This window comes from Loxodonta africana, chromosome 7 (genome assembly GCF_030014295.1).
Source record: "Loxodonta africana isolate mLoxAfr1 chromosome 7, mLoxAfr1.hap2, whole genome shotgun sequence".
In the NCBI taxonomy this organism is placed as follows: domain Eukaryota; kingdom Metazoa; phylum Chordata; class Mammalia; order Proboscidea; family Elephantidae; genus Loxodonta; species Loxodonta africana.
The window spans coordinates 91855263-91876043 of NC_087348.1; the positions used below are offsets into that span (position 1 = coordinate 91855263).

General features: G+C 42.5%; 1 protein-coding gene across 2 annotated transcripts; it reads right to left on the bottom strand.

The window, feature by feature from the left end:
* Positions 1-12867: 12867 nt before the first annotated feature.
* On the bottom strand, positions 12868-20395 carry LIPT2 (lipoyl(octanoyl) transferase 2). Of its 2 annotated transcripts, none has more exons than XM_064288688.1 (2): positions 19278-20395; positions 12868-18579 (listed from the first exon to the last, which is right to left on the bottom strand). In XM_064288688.1, exons 1-2 carry the CDS (start codon positions 19717-19719, stop codon positions 18350-18352), a joined length of 672 nt encoding a protein of 223 aa, XP_064144758.1. In that variant the 5' UTR covers positions 19720-20395; the 3' UTR covers positions 12868-18349. The 2 variants fall into 2 exon arrangements, with proteins under 2 accessions (XP_064144758.1, XP_023394715.2); XM_023538947.2 differs by having other exon boundaries at positions 19254-20394.
* Positions 20396-20781: the final 386 nt, after the last annotated feature.

The following is a 20781-nucleotide window of genomic DNA, read 5'->3' on the forward strand; positions in this document are numbered from 1 at the left end:
GATGTTAATGAGGCAGGATTAGAGGCAATTATGTTAATGAGGAGGACTCAATCTACAAAATTGGATTGCGTCTTAAACCAATCTCTTTTGAGATATGAAAGGGAGAAGCAAGCAGAGAGACATGGGGAACCTCAGTCCACCAGGAAAATAGAGCCAGGAGTGTGCTTCCTTTGGACCTGGGATCCCTGTGCTTAGAAGCTCCTAGAGCAAAGGAAGATTGATGACAAGGACCTTCCCCCAGAGGCGACACAGAGAGAAAGCCCTCTTCTGGAGCTGGTGCTCTGAATTCAGACTTCTAGCCTCCTAGACTGTGAAAGAATAATTTTCTCTTTGTTAAAGCCATTCACATGTGGTATTTCTGTAATAGCAGCACTAGATAACTAAGACACTTGCCATCCTGCCTTGAAAGATGATTCATATTCAACCTCCAACACCTAGTAATTCAAGCTTCACTATTCTTGGGAGAATTTCCTAACTACCCCATTCCCTACTCCCACAGGCTAGGTTAAGTGTTGGCTGTATATATCTCATTGCTCCTCCAGATTTACTCCCCAACCTTTTCCACTCTGCTCTGTGCCCTGGGAGGCTGACCCCTGTGAACTGTCTCAAGGGGTTCCTGCCTTCCTGCTTCCAGGTGAGTTTAGTCAACAGGAGGCACTGACAGGAGCTCTGGAGAGACATCAGGGGAGTGACGGCCTGGTATTTGTGCCCTCAGCTTGCTTCCCACAAGAATGCCATAGGCTAGCTGCATCCCTCAACTGAGGCTCACAGCTCATAGTTGGCTGTATCTCAAGGTTCCTCCTGTCTCCAGATTCCTTTAACCACCCCCTCTCCTCTCCCCTTCAGGCCTAGGGGTGGTAATGATGTCCAACTCTTTCTAGCTCCAGGGTACTTTCTGACTCCTTGTGGCTTCCCTACTTCTTGCCCACCACTTTGAGTAGAGCTTCAAAGTTACTGATATGAAATAGCTGTTTCCTGCCAGGACCTGACTCATACAGAGTCCCATCTTCTGTGCTCTTACAGCCCCTTGTGCTTCCTTTAACACAGCACTTACCATTCTGTGTTATAATTGTCTACTTTGTGGATTCCACCCTTAAAACGTAAGCTCCTAGAGGATACAAAGCCATTCCCAGCACTAAGCCTAGCATAGAAAAAGCCTTTGTAAGAGTTTGTTGAATGAATGATGGCCATGAAAAGAGAAGATCATTGTGAATTAGGTTATCAGGGAAAGCTTCTAAGAGGAACTTGAGAGATCCTTGAAGGATAGTAGGATGCTTTTTCAACCTCTAGGCAAAACCTCTCCTCTGAACCTCAGTCTTGTATATCCAACTGCCGACTTGATGTGTCTGTTTGTGTCACATGTTAGGGCTGGAAATTTGGTGCAATGAATTACTTATTGTGGCCACTCTAGTCTTTGTAACTCCCATCAAATGACTGGGTGGGACTATGCAAATGATGTATAAAGAACCCTAATGAGGGGATTAGTCAGTTTTGCCATCCTGTTAGGCTTCAAATGAGCCATCCTGGAAGCAGGAGGGAGGATCTCACCACCACCAAGAAAGAAGAGCCAGGAATGGAGTGTGACCTTTTGACCCAGGATCCGTGTGCTGAGAAGTTTCTGGACGGAGAGAGCTGTAACACCAAAGACAGCTAGAAGAGGTGGCATAGAAATGGAGGGAATAGAGGCAGGAGACAGTGTGGTGGGTTTTGGCCCACAGAGCGAGAAAGATGAGTGCTTTCGAGCAGAAGCCTTGCTGCCAGAGTGGGGTGCCTCCAGGCACTTATTAGAAGAGCTAGAAGAGCTTTATAACACTTGCCAGAGCAGGGCAGACACTGAGGGGCCATAATGAGGCATGTCTCTGGGCATGGCTGAGAAGCTGTCCTAATCAAAGAACTGTATCCAGAACATTCCTGATCCTGAATTATAACCTATTACTTCCCTAATAAATCCCATAATTGTGAATATTGTATGTGAGTTCTGTGTGGCCATTGCAACAAATTATCGAACTCCACAGAGAAGTATACAGTGCTGTGGGAGGGACGGTTGGTGTCAGAATTGGTTGGTGTCAGAAAAGTTTGGAGGATGGAGATATGTCTGACCTCTGCCTCGTAGGAATCAGCCTTGGGCTGTTGGTCTGGATTCTCGTTCTTCCTTGTGAAGTTAGAGCAGGTCAGATGCCCCTATACCATTTCTACAGGAACCTGGATTTCCTTCTCTGGCTCCCCTCAGTCTTTCATCTCTCAGTAAATGGCACCATCATCCACCCAGTTGTTCCAGGAAGCTGGAATGTATCCTTAATTCTTTCCTCCATATTTAATTCATCAGCAAGTCTGGGCAATTCTATTCCCCAAGTGTATCTTCAATCAGTTACCTTCTCTCGATCTCCACTACCACCACACTATGCCAAGTAGTTCTTGTTTGACCTAGTGCTGAAGCTTCATAATCGGTCTCTTTCCCACACTTGCCTCTACTACAGCCCACAATTTGTTCAACAGCCTGAGTGATCTTGACATGTAAATTTGATCATGCCACTGACAAAGTTGAATTTTACCAGAGCCCTTTGTTAAAGAAATCTCTCACTTTTCTGTGTGTTCTGGAGAAGGTTTGGAGTCCTCGAGTGGTGCAAATGATTAACACGCTATGCTGCTAACCAAAAGGCTGAAGGTTCAAGACCACCTAGAGGTGCCTCTGAAGAAAGGCCTGGTGATCTACTTCTGGAAAATTAGCCATTGAAAACCCTACAGAGCATAGTTGTATCGTAAAAGAATTTCTGAGAATGGAAACAAAGTTAAAAACAATACTACAAATAGAGATTTATTACTTGATCAACAATTTGCAGATTGGGGTACACAAAGCCTCAATCACATGTTCCAAAGAAATGTGACAGCATCAGAGTTTATATAGTCAGAGGGAAAAAAGAAAGTCTGAGAAGTCCAGTCAGTTTTAGCCAGTTTTTCAGAGGTTCATTAAAATGTCCTTCAAAATCTTTCCTTCTCTGAAATGTTAGTTTGCTTAAGAAGATAAATGTTGCAGGTCTGAGGGGATCAGCCCCTGCTGAGCGCCTCTCCTATAACCAGGCATCTGCTTGTCTGGAACACAAGAGTTAGAGTTAGAGAGCAGGGACTGTTGATTATACATAAATCTACAGAACAAACTGATTATTATTTCTAAAAGTTAGGTTACTTATTATCTCAAACTTTGGCCTTGTGAAACTAGGTAGCAGCCATGCTCTTCCAGACTGGGCGTAAGTAACTCCGTCTGTTTTTAGCTTCCACAGCCACATTATTCTGACACATATGGGGTCACCATGAATTGGAATTGACTCAACAGCAACTAGTTTGGAGAAAGTTTACAGCAAACAACTAAGATGGACTTAATGACTTACTCTGTTTAAAAAACTTTAGAATATTAGAATAGATTTTCCCTTCCTTACCTCTCCAACATTTCTCTCTCCCTCAGCCTAACTCTGATCACTCCCTTCCTCTCCCTCTTCCTGGGTCTCCAGGATCCATATGGCCTTATCATAAGAAAACATTCTGAACAAAATGGCCCTAATCTCAACTTTAGTAAATCTCTGACCATCCCAGTGGTTAATTCCCCTAGCTTTCTTTTGAAAAGCTCCAGTTCTTGGAGCTCAGATTTAATTCTGGTGTCTGTCTCTCCCCACTGCAGTGGCCCTATTCCTCCCCACCCCCCCCCGCCATTGCAATGTTCCTTCTTCCCTTTCCTTAGTTCTTTATCCTCCCTTATAATAATCCTTTTTGAATAAAAGTTGTCCTTGCCTGGTTGAACATTGTCTGGTGCACTATTCGTTCTTTGACAATTCTGGTGTCACAACTTGGAAAGGATAGGATTCGTCACTGGACCTCTGACCTCTCACCCAGGGCCACAGGTGCACACCTTTGAAGCCTTTGTCTTCACTCCTGACTGATTGATGGGGAAATCATTGGTAAGTCTGACTCCTCAACCGGTGTTCTGGACCTGCATTTACTGATGCATGGTAGGGACTTAACTTTGATTCTGTAAGTTACTCTAAGTCTATTAGATGGGGCTTTTCTTCTTTTCTGTTTAAGTGGGACTTACCCTGCCTCTGTTTATTTGAGTAATTTTATTCTAAAGTAAAATGATAGGTTGTCCTAGAATGAGAAAGAAGAAAGTGTAGGACAAAACCTGAAAAGATATGAAAAGTTGTAGAAGGTATGTGAGTGTGAGGCAAAGAACTCAATTTGGCTTTGTCCTTGGTTCCTGAGAGATGACCCTTGGAATTTCCTGAGTAATAAGGTGCCTTTATTGTCTAAAACCTCCAGACAACACTTGAGGATTTGTGAAAATCAGTGGGGGCTGGTCAAGCCACAAAGACCACCTGGTCAGCTAATCTCAGGAGGGGAGGGAGGCGTGATATCATCAATCATGTGTGTTCAATGAGGCCCCAATCGTGACTGCGCAATGAAACCAATGAAGGCTCTGGACATGGCTGTTCTGGGAGCTTCCTGGTTGGTGAACGACATCAACACATGTGGGATAGTAGCCTGCCCTTTTGGGACACAGAAGCTCCATGTTGGGAACCCTTCCAGACCTTGCCCCATGTGTTTCTTCTTTATGCTGATCCTGATTTGTATTCTTTTGCTATAATAAATCTGTAATTGTTAGTACTTTCTGTGAGTTGTTCCAACAAATTATTGAAACCAAAGGAATAGTGGGAGCCAGCAGGTAAAAGTGAAGGAGCCAAGGGGAAGCCCTGTGCTTGAAGCTATCATTCTGAAGGGGTAGTAGAAAAACCCTGAGGTTGTGGCCATCAAGTCAGAAGTAAGAGTGTTGAAGGCACCAGTCATCTGCCCTTTAAACTTGTGAGATCTGACCTAGCTGCAAGGTCAGGGAGAGAGGTGCCACATGGGTGACGGGTGTCAGAAATGAAAAGATAAGTGGAAAGTGGGTATTTCTTATGTCCTCATAGTTGGGAATTGAATAGTGAGATTCTGAGATTTCCAGATGATGGATTTGGTGTGTGAAGATTGATTTATTGTCCTCCTCACAGTGGGAAAGGAATTTTATTTGTCATGGTCAAGGACGGCTAAAGTTTGATAGGTTTATTTATAAGATTTTTAAACAAGTGTTAATATTAAATATTATACTGACATAAAACGAGGATTTGATTTTCTCTGTTAAAACGATAAAATTTTCTTGGATTACTAATTTGCTCTTAGTAAGAAGTAGTAAAGGTTATCCTTTCCTTCTGAGTAATCTGTGTAGAAGGCAAAGATTCTGTGTCTTATCAGATAACTTCCCTGCCCTTTAAGTTGACTTTATTATGTCCTTGATTGTTTAAGAAAACTACATTTCCTCACTTTGAAAGAGCCAAAGATTTTCTTTTAAAGTCATATTCCCAATACGCATTGCCATCGAGTTGATTCTGACTTATAGCGACTCTGTAGGACAGAGTATAACTGCTCTACAGGGTTTCCAAGGCTGTAATCTTTATGGAAGCAGGCTGCCACATCTTTCTCCCGCAGAGCAGCTGGTGGGTTCAAACCAACGATCTTTCGGTTGGCAGCTGAGCTCTTAACCACTGCGCCACCAGGGCTTCTTAAAATCATGTTACCTATTATATTTACTTTTAAAATCTTTTAGTGCCACTTTGGTTAACACATATCCAGGTATTATTTTCAATAACCTGTAACTCTATTTAGCTCAGTGTAAAGCCTCCTGACAATTTTTGATATTGTGCCTTCCCAAAAATCTAATCCTAAATAATATCTTGTATATCTAAAACTGTCTTTTGAGATTTCCTAGAGGGCCACTGGAAAATCACAAAAGATTTGTTCTTTCACGCTATAAAAAAGAGAGTTATTAGGAATAATTAGGCTTATTTTTTGGTATGTTATGAATTGCATGGGAAGTGTCAAATAATAAGAGATGTGCAGCTTTCCCTAAGTTAAATTTGTAAGGAGCCTTAGTTACTAGTGCTGCAGTAACAGAAATACCACAAGTGAGTGGCTTTAAAGAACAGAAATCTATTTTCTCACAGTTCTGGAGGCTCAAAGTTCAAATCAGGATCTTGGCCATGTTGATGCTTTCTGTGAGCCTAGATTCTGATGTCTGCTGGTGATCCTTTGTGTTCCTTTGCTTGTAGATGGGTCCTCACATGTCCTCTGTTTTCCATTCTGTGTGTCTCAGTATCCATTCTGCTGTTTTTGTAACTTACAAGTGATTACATTTAGGATCCACCCTACTCTGGAATGGCATCATTAACATAACAAAAGAAACATCCTATTTCCAAACAGGGTCACATTTATAGGCACAGGGGTTAGGATTTCAACACATGTTTTGGGGACACAATTCCACCCATAACATATGAGTAAAATGTTATTAATATAATTACATAAATTGTATCAAGTACTTAAAGATTTGCCAATGCCCTCACTGTCCTGATATGTCCTGTTGCTACCTCGCTTGATATTAGACAGCAACAGTGTAGTGTTATCAGTCATAATTTCATTTTTTAAAAAATTGTTGCATGCCATAGAAACAACCAAATCCCTTGTCAATTGCATTATTTTTGTAATGAATTCTCGTTAGCTCTTTTGAAAATTACAGTCATAAGTTAACCACAGACATTAAGTATTTTGTCACCTACAGATAGTTTTTACTTTATTCTTATGCTTCCCTAAAAGCACTTACAATCATGTTGGGGAAGAATATTGAATATACCACGGACGGCCAAAAGAATGAACAAATCCGTCTTGGAAGAAGTACAGCCAGAATGCTCCTTAGAAGCAAAGATGGCGAGATTTCGTCTCACATACTTTGGGCATGTTATCCAGGGGGATCATGGAGGATATATCATGGGGATATCCTGGAGGACATCATGCTTGGTAAAGTAGAAGCTCAGTGAAAAGACCCTCAATGAGACGGACTGACACAGTGGCTGCAACAATGGGAGCGGGCAGTGTTTCTGTTGTACATAGGGTCGCTATGAGTGGAAACCAACTCGACGGCACCTAACAACAACAACGCAGGCCAGAGTGCCTGTCTTTAACAAAAACGGATTGTCTCAGAGACCCATAGAAAGGACTATGTCAGGTACTCTAGGCATGGGCTTCTAATAGCATTGCTTAAATAACTTTAAGACCATACCACTGGACTGAAGCGATATTTTCAGAACTCTAGTGGAGAAGGCACCATGCATCAGAATTGACTCCTCGGCATCTGGTGGTGGTAGTGGTGGAGAAGCCGATGAATTTAGGAGACTGCTAACCCAAGGTCAGGTGGAACAAGATTTACATCAGACTAAATAAACTGATAAAAAATGATTATGGGTTTTGTTTGGAATATTGCTGAGGCATTAATATTCTATTTTCTGGATATAAGGAACCCCTTTCTCTTTTCTTTGAAGCTACCTATAACTCATAACAACTTAGTATGCTATGCTTTTGTAAACAGAAATGAAACATTTATCTTTTTCTTCCAGCCTGATCCCTCTAGAATTTGGAAACTCTTATTGAGTATTCTTATTTTAATGGCACTGTATTTATTTACATAGGTTCAACTAGAATCTATCCTCCTTGCTGACAAAGCATAATTGGAAACACAGGTTATATAACTAAAGCTTTGACTGGAACATTGTATTTGAGAATGATGGTCACAAAATCAGATATGACAGACATTTTTAAGGAACTAAAGTTGACTTTATGGAGCCAGTGCTTACCAAGCCCTCCTAGGAAAACTGGCCTGGTTTGTGGCTTATAATGTTCCCAGCCTTACAAGTGAGGTTGCATCCTGGAAGGCCCAGGAAACTTACAATATCTTGGGGACCTTGAGAAAAGAAGAACTCACCCAAATCTATAGGTACTGCAGGTGAAGCCTGATGGCAAGTTCTTGGCTTGGCTTCCTAGCCTAGAGAGGCTTTTAAAATCCGGTATGAGATTCCTTATGAAAACTTCCAACAAAGCAAACTGTAAAAAGCCTAATATGGTAAATTACCATTCTTACTGGACCTATGTAAATTATGAAGAGCACCTGTTTTAGTTATATAGTGCTGCTATAACAAAAATACCAGAAGTGGATAGCTTTAACAAAGAGAAATTAATTTTCTCACAGTCTGGTAGCCTATAAGTCCAAATTCAGGATGCCAGTTCCAGGGGAAGGCTTTCTTGCTCAGTTGACTCTGGAGGAAGGTCCTTGTCATCACTCTTCACCTGGACTAGGAGCTTCTCAGCACAGGAACCCCAGGTCCAAAGGACGCACTGTGCTCCTGGCACTGCTTTCTTGGTGGTATGAGGTCCCCAACTCTCTGCTCGCTTCCCTTTCCTTTGATCTCTTGTAAGATAAAAGGTCATGCGGGCCACACTGGGAAACTGCCTTTACACTGGATCAGGGATGTGACCTGAGCAAAGGTGTTACAGTTCCACTCTAATCTTCTTCCACATAATCCAATCTTGCATTATTAACCACAGGCAGAAATTAGGATTTACAACATATAGGAAAATTCTATCAATCACAAAGCGGAGGACAATCACACAATACCGGGAATCATGGCCTAACCAAGTTGACACATATTTTTGGGGGACACAATTCAATCCATGACAGCACCCGTATTTTGTGATAAAATATAATCTTGCTTTGAGATTATCTTTAAGCAAAAGGAGGGTGATTGTAGAGAGAAAATTTATATTTCAATAGAAAATTATAACACACACCCTTATGGATTATCACATGTTGGTCCTCTTCATTGTCTTTGAGGTGTTTGCACCTCTTTGCAAACTACAGGTAACTGATGGTTTTGTTATCCACTGTAAATTGGACTGGATCCTGTTATCTTGCACAAATTGTCAGCCTTAAACAGATTTTTAATCCTTAGAGTTTTCTTCAGCTTCTGACTACTGCTCTCCAACCTAGTCCCAATTTTCTCCCACCCTCCTAACGTGGCATCGCGGAGTACTAAAACTTGACTGCCCAGATCCTTATGGAGACTCTAGCTTGCCTTGTAGATGGCCTTCCTCAGGATCTGAAGAGCAATGGGGGCTAAAGCCTGGCAGTCACTCGATCTGTACATTATAGGAGTCATCACCAGAGCAGACCATTACATGGGCTAGATTTTCCTCTGGACAAGTTGCTGTCAGAGTCACTAAGGAAGCCTGGTAAAATCATTAATACCACTGAGAATTTTGACAATTGAGCTTCAAGAAACTCAACCAGCAGTGCTGCATAATTGAAAGATTTCATCCATCAGCTCCTTAGACTTTAATACAAACTTTTATATTAATATTTCTCTTCTTCCATTTCAGGCCTCCTTGTTTTAATATGCCTGACACTGAAACAACTGACCTTTGTCACCACCTCTCTACAGATGGTTCAGCTGATTTTGCAGGAATAACACCAGCAAGATGCCTCAGGGGACTATAGCTTAAACCCTCATTTGCCCCAATCAAGAGATCTATCATTTCTCTAGGTTGTTCAACTATGAATGTGTATCATTAATCTTTAGCAAATGGGAGAACTGACAAAGTTGAATTTTACTGGAGCCCTTTATTAAGGAAATCCCTCTCTTTTGTGTTTTCTGGAGAAGGTTTACTACAAACAACTGACCAAGACAGATTTAATGATCTCTCTGTCTACTGTTTAAATAACCTTAGAATAAGGTTTTCCCTTCCTTGTCTCCCCAACCTTCGTCTCTCCCTCTGCCTTTTGCTGGGTCTCCCAGGATCCCTCTGGACTTATCATAAGAAAGAAAACATTCACACAAAATGGCCCTAATCTTAGTAAATCACTGGCCTATTCCATTGGCCAATTGCCTTGACTTTCTTTCTTCCCACCGCAGTGCCCTCCCTCCCACTGATGCAGTGCTCCATCTTCCCTTCCCTTAGTCCTTTCTCCTCCCTTATAATAATCCTTTTTGAATGAAATGGATCCTTGCCTATTTTGGAGCCCTGTTGGCGCAGTGATTAAGAGCTCGGCTGCTAAACAAAACGTAGGCAGTTCGAATCCACCAGCTGCTCCATGGAAATCTTATGGGCAATTCTACTCTGTCCTATACGGTCACTATGAATCAGAATAGACTCCACAGCAACAAGTTTGGGTTTTGTGTGTGTGTGTGTGTGCCTGTTTTAACACTATCTGATAAATTTTTTTTCTTTGACACCACCCATGTGTTAAGGGCCTCCAATGGCTTCTTTGAAAAGATGGAGGGACGGGTGGAGGGAGGCTGGACCGCTTAGTGTCAACAGGCTGATGATCTCAGTGACCTCCCTGTACCACCTCCAAATATGCTGTGTCCTGGGAAACAATGTAGCACAGTGGTCAAGAACATGACTTCTGTGGTCCAACAGAGCTGAGTTTGAATCCTAGCCCTGCCACTTATTGGCTGTTCGACTGTAACCTTTCTGAGTCTTAGTTTCCTCATCCGTAAAATGGGGATAAAAATATCTACTTCCTATGGTGATGTGGATTACAGTTAGATATATGTAAAGTGGTTCCCATGGTGCCTGGCACATAACAAGTGCCCTATAAATAAAGCCTGGAATAGGCTGCCCTTGGCAGGAGTGGGCTTCTCATCGCCAGAAGTATGCAAGCAAGGAGCTGATGCTCTTTGTCAGGGTGGCTCTAAGAGATCCCTCGCTGTCCCCTAAATCTGAAATTTTACAGCCCAGAAGTCAGCTTGCACCCCACTCCTCTCTCTCCTAAACTCCTCTCTAAGGTAATTGCTATATGTTTCTCTCTATATTTATTGGGTGTCAACTGGCTCCAACAACAAATATGCAGCCTTAGAGGAAACACTTGCCCTCTCTGGGCCTGTTTCCCAGAGTGTGAGGCCTCTGCTCTCTGAGGGCCCTGTCAGCTCTGACCTCTTTCAAGTGCTCTGTCAGTAACAGAGCCTGGTCTGGGGAGGGATAGGAGCCACACTGCAGTTCTCAGCTCAGCTAGGTGTGTTGGCTTTTCACAGTCTCAAAAACATCTTCATGCTTGCTGTCTCATTTGGTTCTTTCACTTGACCTGTAAGATACTGGGATACGAAAAAAAAAAAAAAAAAGTCTCTGGCTTAGAAAAGCTCACAGTATCTAAGTCAGATATGGTTTATATCAGTATCTCTTGAACTGAAATCACATATTGACCCGGTTTAAAGTAAAGAAAAAAATATTGGAGAATTCAGTGTTGACTTAACCTGAATATGTTCAAATAAGAAACTCAGTATAAACTCCAGTGCAACTATAAAAGCAAAGCTTTTGTATAAACAATTTTGATTCAATATGAACTTTTATTGAATAGGAACAAAACTAAAAACCTAATAAAATACTTATTAACAACACTAATGGTGCTCTTGGGTTCTTTTCAGCTTAGCCTGTTGGTTCCATAGATGTCTTCCAACTAGTAAGTGAAGAAGGAATGATAGAAACAGAGTGTCATATTTTGCTAACCCCTAATGAAATAATGGATCTAGGGAATGTTCATCACAAAAAGAGATGGATAAAGAGAGAGAAAAAAAAAAAGAACAAAAACAGACATTACAAGCCTCTTGATGTAAGAATACACCACCACCTATTAAGCTGACTTGCCAAAAAGGTCACACCTGAATCAGACCAAGCCTTAAGACCTACCTTCAATCTACAGGAAATACAGGTGATAAATATATTAAATGATACCACAGGGATACAATCAACAAAATGCAGACCGTGGAAAACTTTACAGAACAAATAACTCCATTTCTTCAACAAAGAGCAAGGGTAAGATAAAGGGAAAACCTATAGATTAAAAGACACTTAGACATTTATGAGACATATTAACCAAAATGCAGCATGTGGACCTTGTTTGGATTCTGATTTGAACAAACCCAACTGTAAAAAAAAAAAAAAATTGGAGATATTTGAATATTTGTTGATATTAAAGAAATTTTTTATGTGTGATAATGATATTGTGGTTTATATATTTTTTTTTTAAGAGTTCTTATCTTTTGGGAATACATACTGAAATAATCATGGATTAAATAATATATGTGTGCTTCGCTTCACAATAATCCAGGAGGGAGGCAGGAAGTGGTGAGAGGTTTAGACCAAATAAGATTGGTCACGAGTTGATGATAATTTTAGCTGCAGGATGGGCACATAGGGGTTCATTGTTGTATGTTTAAAATGCTTTAAAATAAAAAGTTTTAAAAGTGAAAAAAAGTCTAAGATGCTGAAACATTTAAAATTTAGACATCTCTCTCATATATTGCTGATGAGATTGTAAATGGGTATAGCCTTTATAGAAGGCAATGTGGCAATATCTGCTGGGAAAAAAAAATGTGCCTTTGACTCAGAAAATTACTTTTGGAAATGCAGTGTCTATACTTACCATGTGTGAAATAATACACAGACACAGACACACACACACATTCATATATAGATTCTTGTTGCAAGTTTGTTTGCAAAAGCAAAAGATTGGTGATTACCTAAGTGTCCTCAGTAGGGAACTAGTTAAATAAGTCATGGTAAATCCATTCAATGGAAAAATACATAGTCACTAAAAAGAATGAGAATACATTTTATGTACTGATCGGAAACAATCTCCAAAGTGCAGGATTGTGGGTATAGTAATATTCTACTATATGAAAAAGAATATACACAATCATGTATGTTTGTATATGTATAAAATGTCTCTGAAGAATATAAGTCAGACACTTAGATTCATGTAGGCCTCCAGGGAAGGGAACTGGGTTTACAGGGGAAAAGAGTTACACAAGAGCAAGACTTACATTTCAATGCTACTGTTTTGTACCTTTTCCATTTCATTCCATGTATATATATATATATATATATATATATATATATATATATATATATATATCTGATTAAGTTTTAAAAGAAATAAAAACAAAATTAAGGCATTCAAAAATATAATTACATTTGGAAAAATGTACTATTATGTTTGGTTAAAAAAGTATATACAATTTTATCCACATAATTAAAAGTATATAAAAATATGTACTCATGTTCAAGTTCTAAAAACACACACAAATGAAAAGGATATGTTCAGTGGGAGTACAAATGTTCTATTTTTTCTTTAAAAATTTTTAAAGGTATTAGAGTATATGGTATGGTATGATATGTATGGTAAATTACAAATCCACCAGAAAATATCAGATTTAGATCTCAGAAACCTGATTTCAGGTAAATTTTCACATAGAGCCCTTTCACATGAAGTGAGGTGCACCTGGTCACACTGCCAGGGCTGGTTCTGTTCAGTTTTCTGCCAGCCTCACCAAAGGAACAAGATGCTGGACCAGTAACTGCAGTTTGTCACGTCCTCATCCTCAGCACTCCTTCACCATGCTCTGGGCAATCTGTTTATTTATGGGCAAAAGACTCTAAACAAACAAGAGGCTTTCTGGAGGCAAGAAAGCCAGGGTGTTAGATATCCTCCTTCACACGCTCAGCTTCCTTCCTTGAAAAAGGGCCACGGTGGGAAACCGGAGGTGGGATTTGTCCAGAGAGGAAAGGGAGTCAGGAACCCGCAGCAGTGGCCTGACCTGATTCCACAGGACCGACTTAAGCCAAACTCTAGCTTTCTGCTCTGGCTCCTTGTTGGCTTTGCCTACTCACTACTCACCTGTTCTTGGAGGCTTATCTACTCCAGGATGTCTGTCCCACTCACCCTTCAGAGGCAGCTATGGAAGAGTGGAAAGAGCACCAGACTGGGAGACAGGAGATGGGATTGAACCCTGATTCTAACACTTACTAACTGCATGCCTTCAGACAAGTCACTTAACCTCTCTGAGCCTCAGTTTTCTCATCTATCTTGTAGGACAGCTGGAGCACTGAATGAGATAGCTTATGTTGTCCCATTTTGCAGCCTCACACTAATTCTGTGCCTACTGCCTCTCAGCCTCCTTGGCCGGCTCTTGCCGTGCCTCATTTTCATTAGTCCTATGTCCTCTTCTTTCTCTCTCCCAGGGCTCCCAGATCTAAACCATCACTTATCGTGCCCATGTTCCAGACCCATACACCCAACTGCTTCTTGGCTCTCTCTGCTTGCATCTCCCACAAGTGTCTCCAACTTGATTTATCTAAAACTGAACACATTATCTTCCCCTCCAAACTTGGTCTGCATCCATTGTTCTCCATCCCAGCAATACCTCCACGATCTACCCAGTTGCTCAAGCTGGAAACCTGGGGATTTTCCTTGACTCTTCCTCAACATTCATGGCTAGCAGCAGCAGCCATTTTCCACCATGTGGCCTGGGAAATGGTGAAAGCTGGACAGAAGCAAGACAGAATGAAACAAACACACACAGAGAAGCATGGAAGAACTCGAGAGAGAAGACTACCTGAGTATCTGCAGAGCTTCATGCTCTGATTCTGCTCTTGAGCCCAGCTGAGCCCCACCCTTGGATTTTGAGACCCCAGTACCTTTTCCAGTAAATCCTTTCCTCTTATTTTTATTTTAGTTTGCATTGGGTTTCTACACTTAGAAATACAAGAGTCCTAATTAATATAAACATTGTATCCATCAGGATAGGCTAGGTTTTGCTGTGGTAATGAACAACCCCCACGTTTCAGTGGCTTAACTTTACCATATGTCCATCATGGGACAACAGATCTCTCTGCTCATTGCAGTCCCTCAGGAAACAGCCACCATCTTTAATGTGGCTGGTCACTGTACCTGAGGGAAAGAGAAACTGTAAAGGGTCTGGCACTAGCAAGTCAATACTCCAGTTCAGAAGTAATAAGTCACATTCATTCATAACTCATTGACCAGAACAAGTGACAACATGGCCTCACCCAACCACAAGGGGGCCACCAAGTGCAATTCTGCCACATGCCCAGAAGGTGGAGATCCAGAAATATTTGGTGAAAGTTAATAACTACCATTCATTTCCTGCTGCCTATTTTGTGCCTGGCCTTGAGCTAAGGGCCAGAGACACAGGGATGAGTAAGTTATGGCCCCTTGTTAAAGAGGTCATCATGCTTCAGAACAGACCCAGTGCTATAACAGGAAGGTCCATACTCTGGTGTCTTTCAGAACAGGGAAATGTGTAGAATAGGGTCACCAGCTGAAAGCCCACCAGGCAGGTAATGTCGACAAAGTAAAGGAGAAGAGAGGGTGGTGCTGCAGCAAACAGGAGAACGCAATTTGAAAGATGCAGCCACTTCTCAGCTCCAGCCAATTGTTGTCTGGTAGAAATGAAGGCCTCGTGTTTTCAGATCTCTCGAATTTTCAAGAGAAGTAAAAAAAAAAAAAATGTGAAGAATTACAATTTCTAAATGTTGACAACTATTAAAACGAAATGCATGGATACGTACATATACATCTGTATATATATATATACAGCCTGTAGGCTAAAGAGAACACATCTGCAGGGCAGCTCCAGCCCATGAGTGCCAGTGTGTGCCCCTTAGGCCAGCACAAGGTGGGTGGTGACAGTTTGCCATGCTCTGCGCTAGTCTGTCCACACCAAGAGTGCTGTGCTCAGCTGTAGGTGCCGCACCTAGTGGGACATGCATGAACTGGGGCTGGTCCAGAGGCAGGTAAGCAATGCAGGGAAGTGACTGTATATAGTTCAATTCCACTTAATATTTACTAATAGCCTTCTATATGTCAAGGCCAAGTACTATGTGCTAGAGGTACAAAGGGAAACAGACACAGCTCTACCCTCGTGGAGCCTATTGCCTTGAGGGAAAGTTAAAGGAACTGGGATAATTTCCCTGGAGAAGAAAGCTCATGGAGGACAGACTGTGATAATGATATTTAGTGAGCACATACTCTGTGCTGGCACAACACTTAATGCTTTACTTGCAATTCTTACCGTGCTCTGAGGTAGATACTGTAATTGTCCTTGTTTCATATGAATGCAACTGAGGCTAAGGAAGGTTAAGTAACTCAGCCATACCATGTGGATTTATTCTCAGTGGTCCAGAAGGATAGGACAGGCTGTCTAATGAGAGGATATGATTAAGAGGGCTAACACAGTAGTTGGTACTATAAATAAGTGCTGAGTAAAAGTTAGTTCCTTTCCCTGTCATTGAAGGTATTCATGAGCAGAGTGTATGGTCACTTATTAGGGCTGCTAGAGAGGGTGGTCAAATATCAGATGGGCAGCAACACTGTGCACAGTCTTCCAACCACGAGAACAGAAACTTCACTTTCCCTGGAATAATTATTTTCCTTCTTGGCAGTAATACTGCAAGGTAATTATCAACTACATCCCCCTTCCCCCCACACCCTGTAAAATGCTACAGCAGTGCTGGTTCCATGGATGGGAATCTAAGGCCTAAAAAGGATATGAGCCAGATTATGGGTGGACAAACCAAACTATCAATCAACTAATATTGACTGAGTGTCCATGGCATGTAAGCCACATTGTTCTGACCTCTAAGTCAGAGCGCACAGCAGGAAAAGAGCATGAGAGAGGGCATCTACCTGGAATCTAGTCCTGGCTTTGTCATTAATTTACTGTGTGACCTTGAACAAGTTTCTTCCTAAATCTTGGTTTCATCTCTTTGCAATGAAGGGGTAGGAATACATCTCTAAAGTTCTTTTTGGCTTGAAAAATTGATAAATCATTTACAGATCAAAAATCAGACCTCAGATGTGGAAGGAGTCACTTTTACTTCCCAGAAGCCACTGAGGCCACAGAACCCTGGGAGCTCAAAAAGACTTTAGATATGATATTCTCTAAGGCTGTTCTATCCAATATGGTAGCAACTAGGCACATGTGGCTACAGAGCACTTGAAATATGGCGAGTCTGAAATTAGGTGTGCTGTAAGTATAAAATACACACTGGATTTCAAAGACTTAGTATGAAAGACAGAAGGTCAAATATCTCATTAATAACACTTTTATACTGCTTTATACTGAAAATATTTTGGATATACTGGGTTAATTAAAATATATTATTAAAATTAATGTCACTTTTTTATTTTTGAAGTTGGGCGTTTTTTTTTTTATGTGCTTATTGGCCATTTGTATATCATTTTAAGTATTTTTTTTTTTGGTGAAAATATATATACCAAAATATACACCAATTCAATATCTTCTTAACTTTTTTAATGTGGCTATTAGAGGATATGAAATTACAATGCAGCTCACATTATATTTCTATGCAACAGCACCGGTCTAAACGGAAACTGAAGCCCAGACTGGAACCAGGGTGGCCTGACATTTCATTCAAGGCTCTTTCCACCCTAACAGGCTGTGAATGCCAGCCTCCAAGATGGCTCCTAATGATCCTCATCTTTTGTCAACCTTGTGTAGTCCCTTCTACACCGAATAGGGCTAACCTATTAGGATACTGCAGAAATGGCTGTGTGTGATTTCTAAGGCTGGGTCATAAAAGACACTGGCTGAGATCACTTCCTCTAGGGGAAGCCAGTTCTACCTGTCATGAGAACATTCAAGCAGCCCTATGGAGAGGTCCACATGTTGAGAAACTGCGGCTTCCTGTCAACAACCAACACCAACCAGGCATGTGAATGAGCCATGCAGGAAACTGATCTTTCAGCCCCAGTCAAACCTTCACATGACAGCAGCCTCAACTGATGTTTTGAATACAAATTCACGAGAGATCCTGATGCAGAATCACCCAGCTAAGCCTCTTCAAAATTCCTGACCCACAGAAAATATATGAAATAATGACTATTTATTGTTCTTTTTAAGTTGCTAAGTTTTGGGGCAATTTGTTATGCAGCAATAGATAACTAATGCATAGCTTTACAAACTTAGAGACCTCATATAAGAAAAACTCATTTCTACCTCTGGCGTTGGTACAGTTCAGGAAATTATTCTTGTCTTTCCCCCAGTCTCTGGCCTGTTCAATTTATCCCAAGTAAATATAGCTCAATTATCAGGCTTGGGAAATCTAATCCAGGAAGACTGGATCCCACCTTATTCTTTGAAGAGGCTTTTCCCTCTTTTCTTTATCGTAGAAAGTCTCATGAGAAAGAAAAAGCACATCACCTTCACCTGGGCCATACAGAGATTTGATACCCACCAATTCAAAGGAATGGAAATCTAGGATTGCACAATTAGATACAGTATCAAGGAAGTAGTAAAAATCAAGAAATGACAATCTATGATATGTAAGCTTCTCTGAACTGAGAAACTGTTGTCAATAGTAATGATAATCCCTTATATTTATATGTGTGTAATGCTTTTTACAGGGTTTTCACATCTAGTATCTCTGAAAAAAATCTCTGGGGGGGGAGGTAATAAATAAACTTGAATACATAGGGAAACAATGGCTCAGAACTCAGGACCTGCCCTTTTTTCACGGCCAGTGAATGGCGGGGCTGAGTCTAGAACCTGGGTTCTGTGATTCCAAGTCAGGCTTGCAGCTTTCCAAGGCAGGGCCATCCTGGCTGTAACAGCAATGGCCTTCAGCTGAGGTTGTCCTCTGAAGTCAGTGTGCACTTGTAGGTCTCCTTAAAGGCCTCAAGAAAAGGTGGCATTACTTCATCCACAGTGACGTATCTCTGGAGCTCCTTACTCAGGGAAGTCACACCTGTTCCCACCAGCCCACAAGGGACAATGTGCTCAAACCACGTCAGGTCCGTACAACAGTTCAGAGCCAGGCCATGAGACGTGATGTGTCTTCCACAGCGGACTCCTGCAAAGCAAGCCAAAGGGTCTTAGAAGAGATACCCTCCCCTAGCCCTGCTTCAGGATCTTCCTTAGCGCAATGAGGGGATTGGACTAGACCACTGGTTTTTCAACTTTGTATCTGGAGAACCTAAAGGGTTGTGCAGGTTGGGGGAGGGGAGAAAGTGGCTCCAGAGCAGCTGCATTTATTAAGTATAATAGGGCTTCTAGGAAATGTCCTTTAATACAGAGAGCGTGTTGCTCTAAAAAATAAGTATAAAAAGTACTAAGTGCCCTTATTCTGACTTTGTGATTCACAGGAAACAACCTGGTAAGACCCTTCTATGACTCCATCCGTAAAAAGGAGTGTTGGACTAAAGGCACTCTGAAAGCCCTTCTGGCTCTGAATATTTCTGTTTAAAACAAACAAACAAAAAAAGCCGTTGCCCTCGAGTCGACTGTGACTCATAGCGACCCTATAGGACAAAGGAGAACTGCCCCACAGAGTTTCCAAGGATCGCCTGGTGCATTTGAACTGCCAACCTTTCGGTTAGCGGCTGTAGCTCTTAACCACCCCTAAAAACTCTTAAACGCAGCCAATAGTTCTGATTCAAAACCGGCGCCCGTTACACCCCCTCCCAGCCCGAGCTCTGCCCTTAGCTTCCATTGGCCCAGCCCTTGGACCCGCCCACTGGCGCTCACCGATCGCACAGATCTTGAGCTCACCCAGCCACACGCCGGTATAGGGCGGGGGTCGAGCGCGCGCGGCCGGCAGGCCCTGGAGCTCGCACAGGCGCACAGCGCACGCCTCCAGCGCCGCCACGTGGGTGCGCAAGCGCAGGCCGAAGCGCCGCAAATCGAGTACCGGATGGCAAAGCAGCTGGCCCGGGCCATGGAAGGTGGCTAGGCCGCCGCGGCCGGTAGCCCGCACCTCGGCGCCTAATGCCTGCAGCCGAGCCGCCTCCTCGGGCGTCAAGCCGCCGCGCAACCCGGCTGTGTACACAGGCCCCGCGGGCTCGCTGAGAAGGAGGGCGCCCGCCTCAATCCTCGGTAGGGCCTCAGTGCCTGGCTCTGCTTGCAGCCGCCTCAGCCAGCGCTCCTGCACCGCCAGAACTTCGGTATATGGCACCCGGCCCAGTCGCACCAGTCGCACCGCCGGTTGTCTCATCGCGCCGGCTGAGGCCTCCTCGGGCCCCGCCCCCTGCCTTGACCTGGGGGCGTGCCCGGAGGGGCGGGGACTCAGGAACACCCTGAGCTGCTGCTCTTAAGGGTCAGTTACTGGCTGGTGGAAGATTTTGTGACCCCAGGACCCAGCGCAAGGTCTGGCTCATCTATTCATTCGATTAAAAAACCAGTATTTAGTGCCTGTTTGTGTTCTTTAAGGAACCGTGTGGCGCAGCAGTTAAGCGCTCCGTTGCTAACCGAAAGGAAAGCTCTGAGCCTGGGATGGCCCAGCAGAATTGTTCCAAATTAAAGCACCAACCTCCCACCCATCCACCCTCCCGGTTGCCATCGAGTGGAGTCTGACTCATGGCAACCCTATAGGACAGAGTAGAACTGCCCCATAGGGCTTCTGAGGCGCCCCTAGTGGATTCAAACTGGAGCCCTAAGGAACTGTCTATCTTTTGGTTAGTAGCCCAGCTCTTGGAGCTCTCAGCCACTGTACCGCTAGGGCTCCAAATTAAAGCAAAGGGGGAGGGGGACACAAAAATTTATTTCCTTGCAATAACCATTCATTTTATATAGGCCACATCTGGGGAGGCAGGTGTACCCTTTGGCAAGGCTACTTCCTTAAGTGAAGAGTACTTCCCAGAGAGGGACATCCATCAGCAGCCAACTCCCAGAAGCTGAGAGAAAGACTGGCTGAGTCCTGAGGGCAGATCCTGGGGAGCACACTACACCATCCTCAGTGTTGTAGTTGGAATGTCATTTTAACAGATGTAAATTTACTCAAACTTTTACTGTGTGTGTTACACCCATTGCTAGATGATGAGGATACCTAAGGCTAATTCATCCCTGTATTCCTGAATAACATCGAGAACCCAGTTTTTATGCCCTCAGTCTATCCTCTGACTCTGCCTTCCGTCTTGTAGTCAAGGATTGTTCAGTTGAAAGCAAGGAAGAAAAGAAATTGATTTATTTAATTTTGCAGAAAAGTAGAGAATAATATATTACTGTTTGCCCAGCATTTAGTCTTGCCACATTTTAATATTTTACTATATTTGCTTCA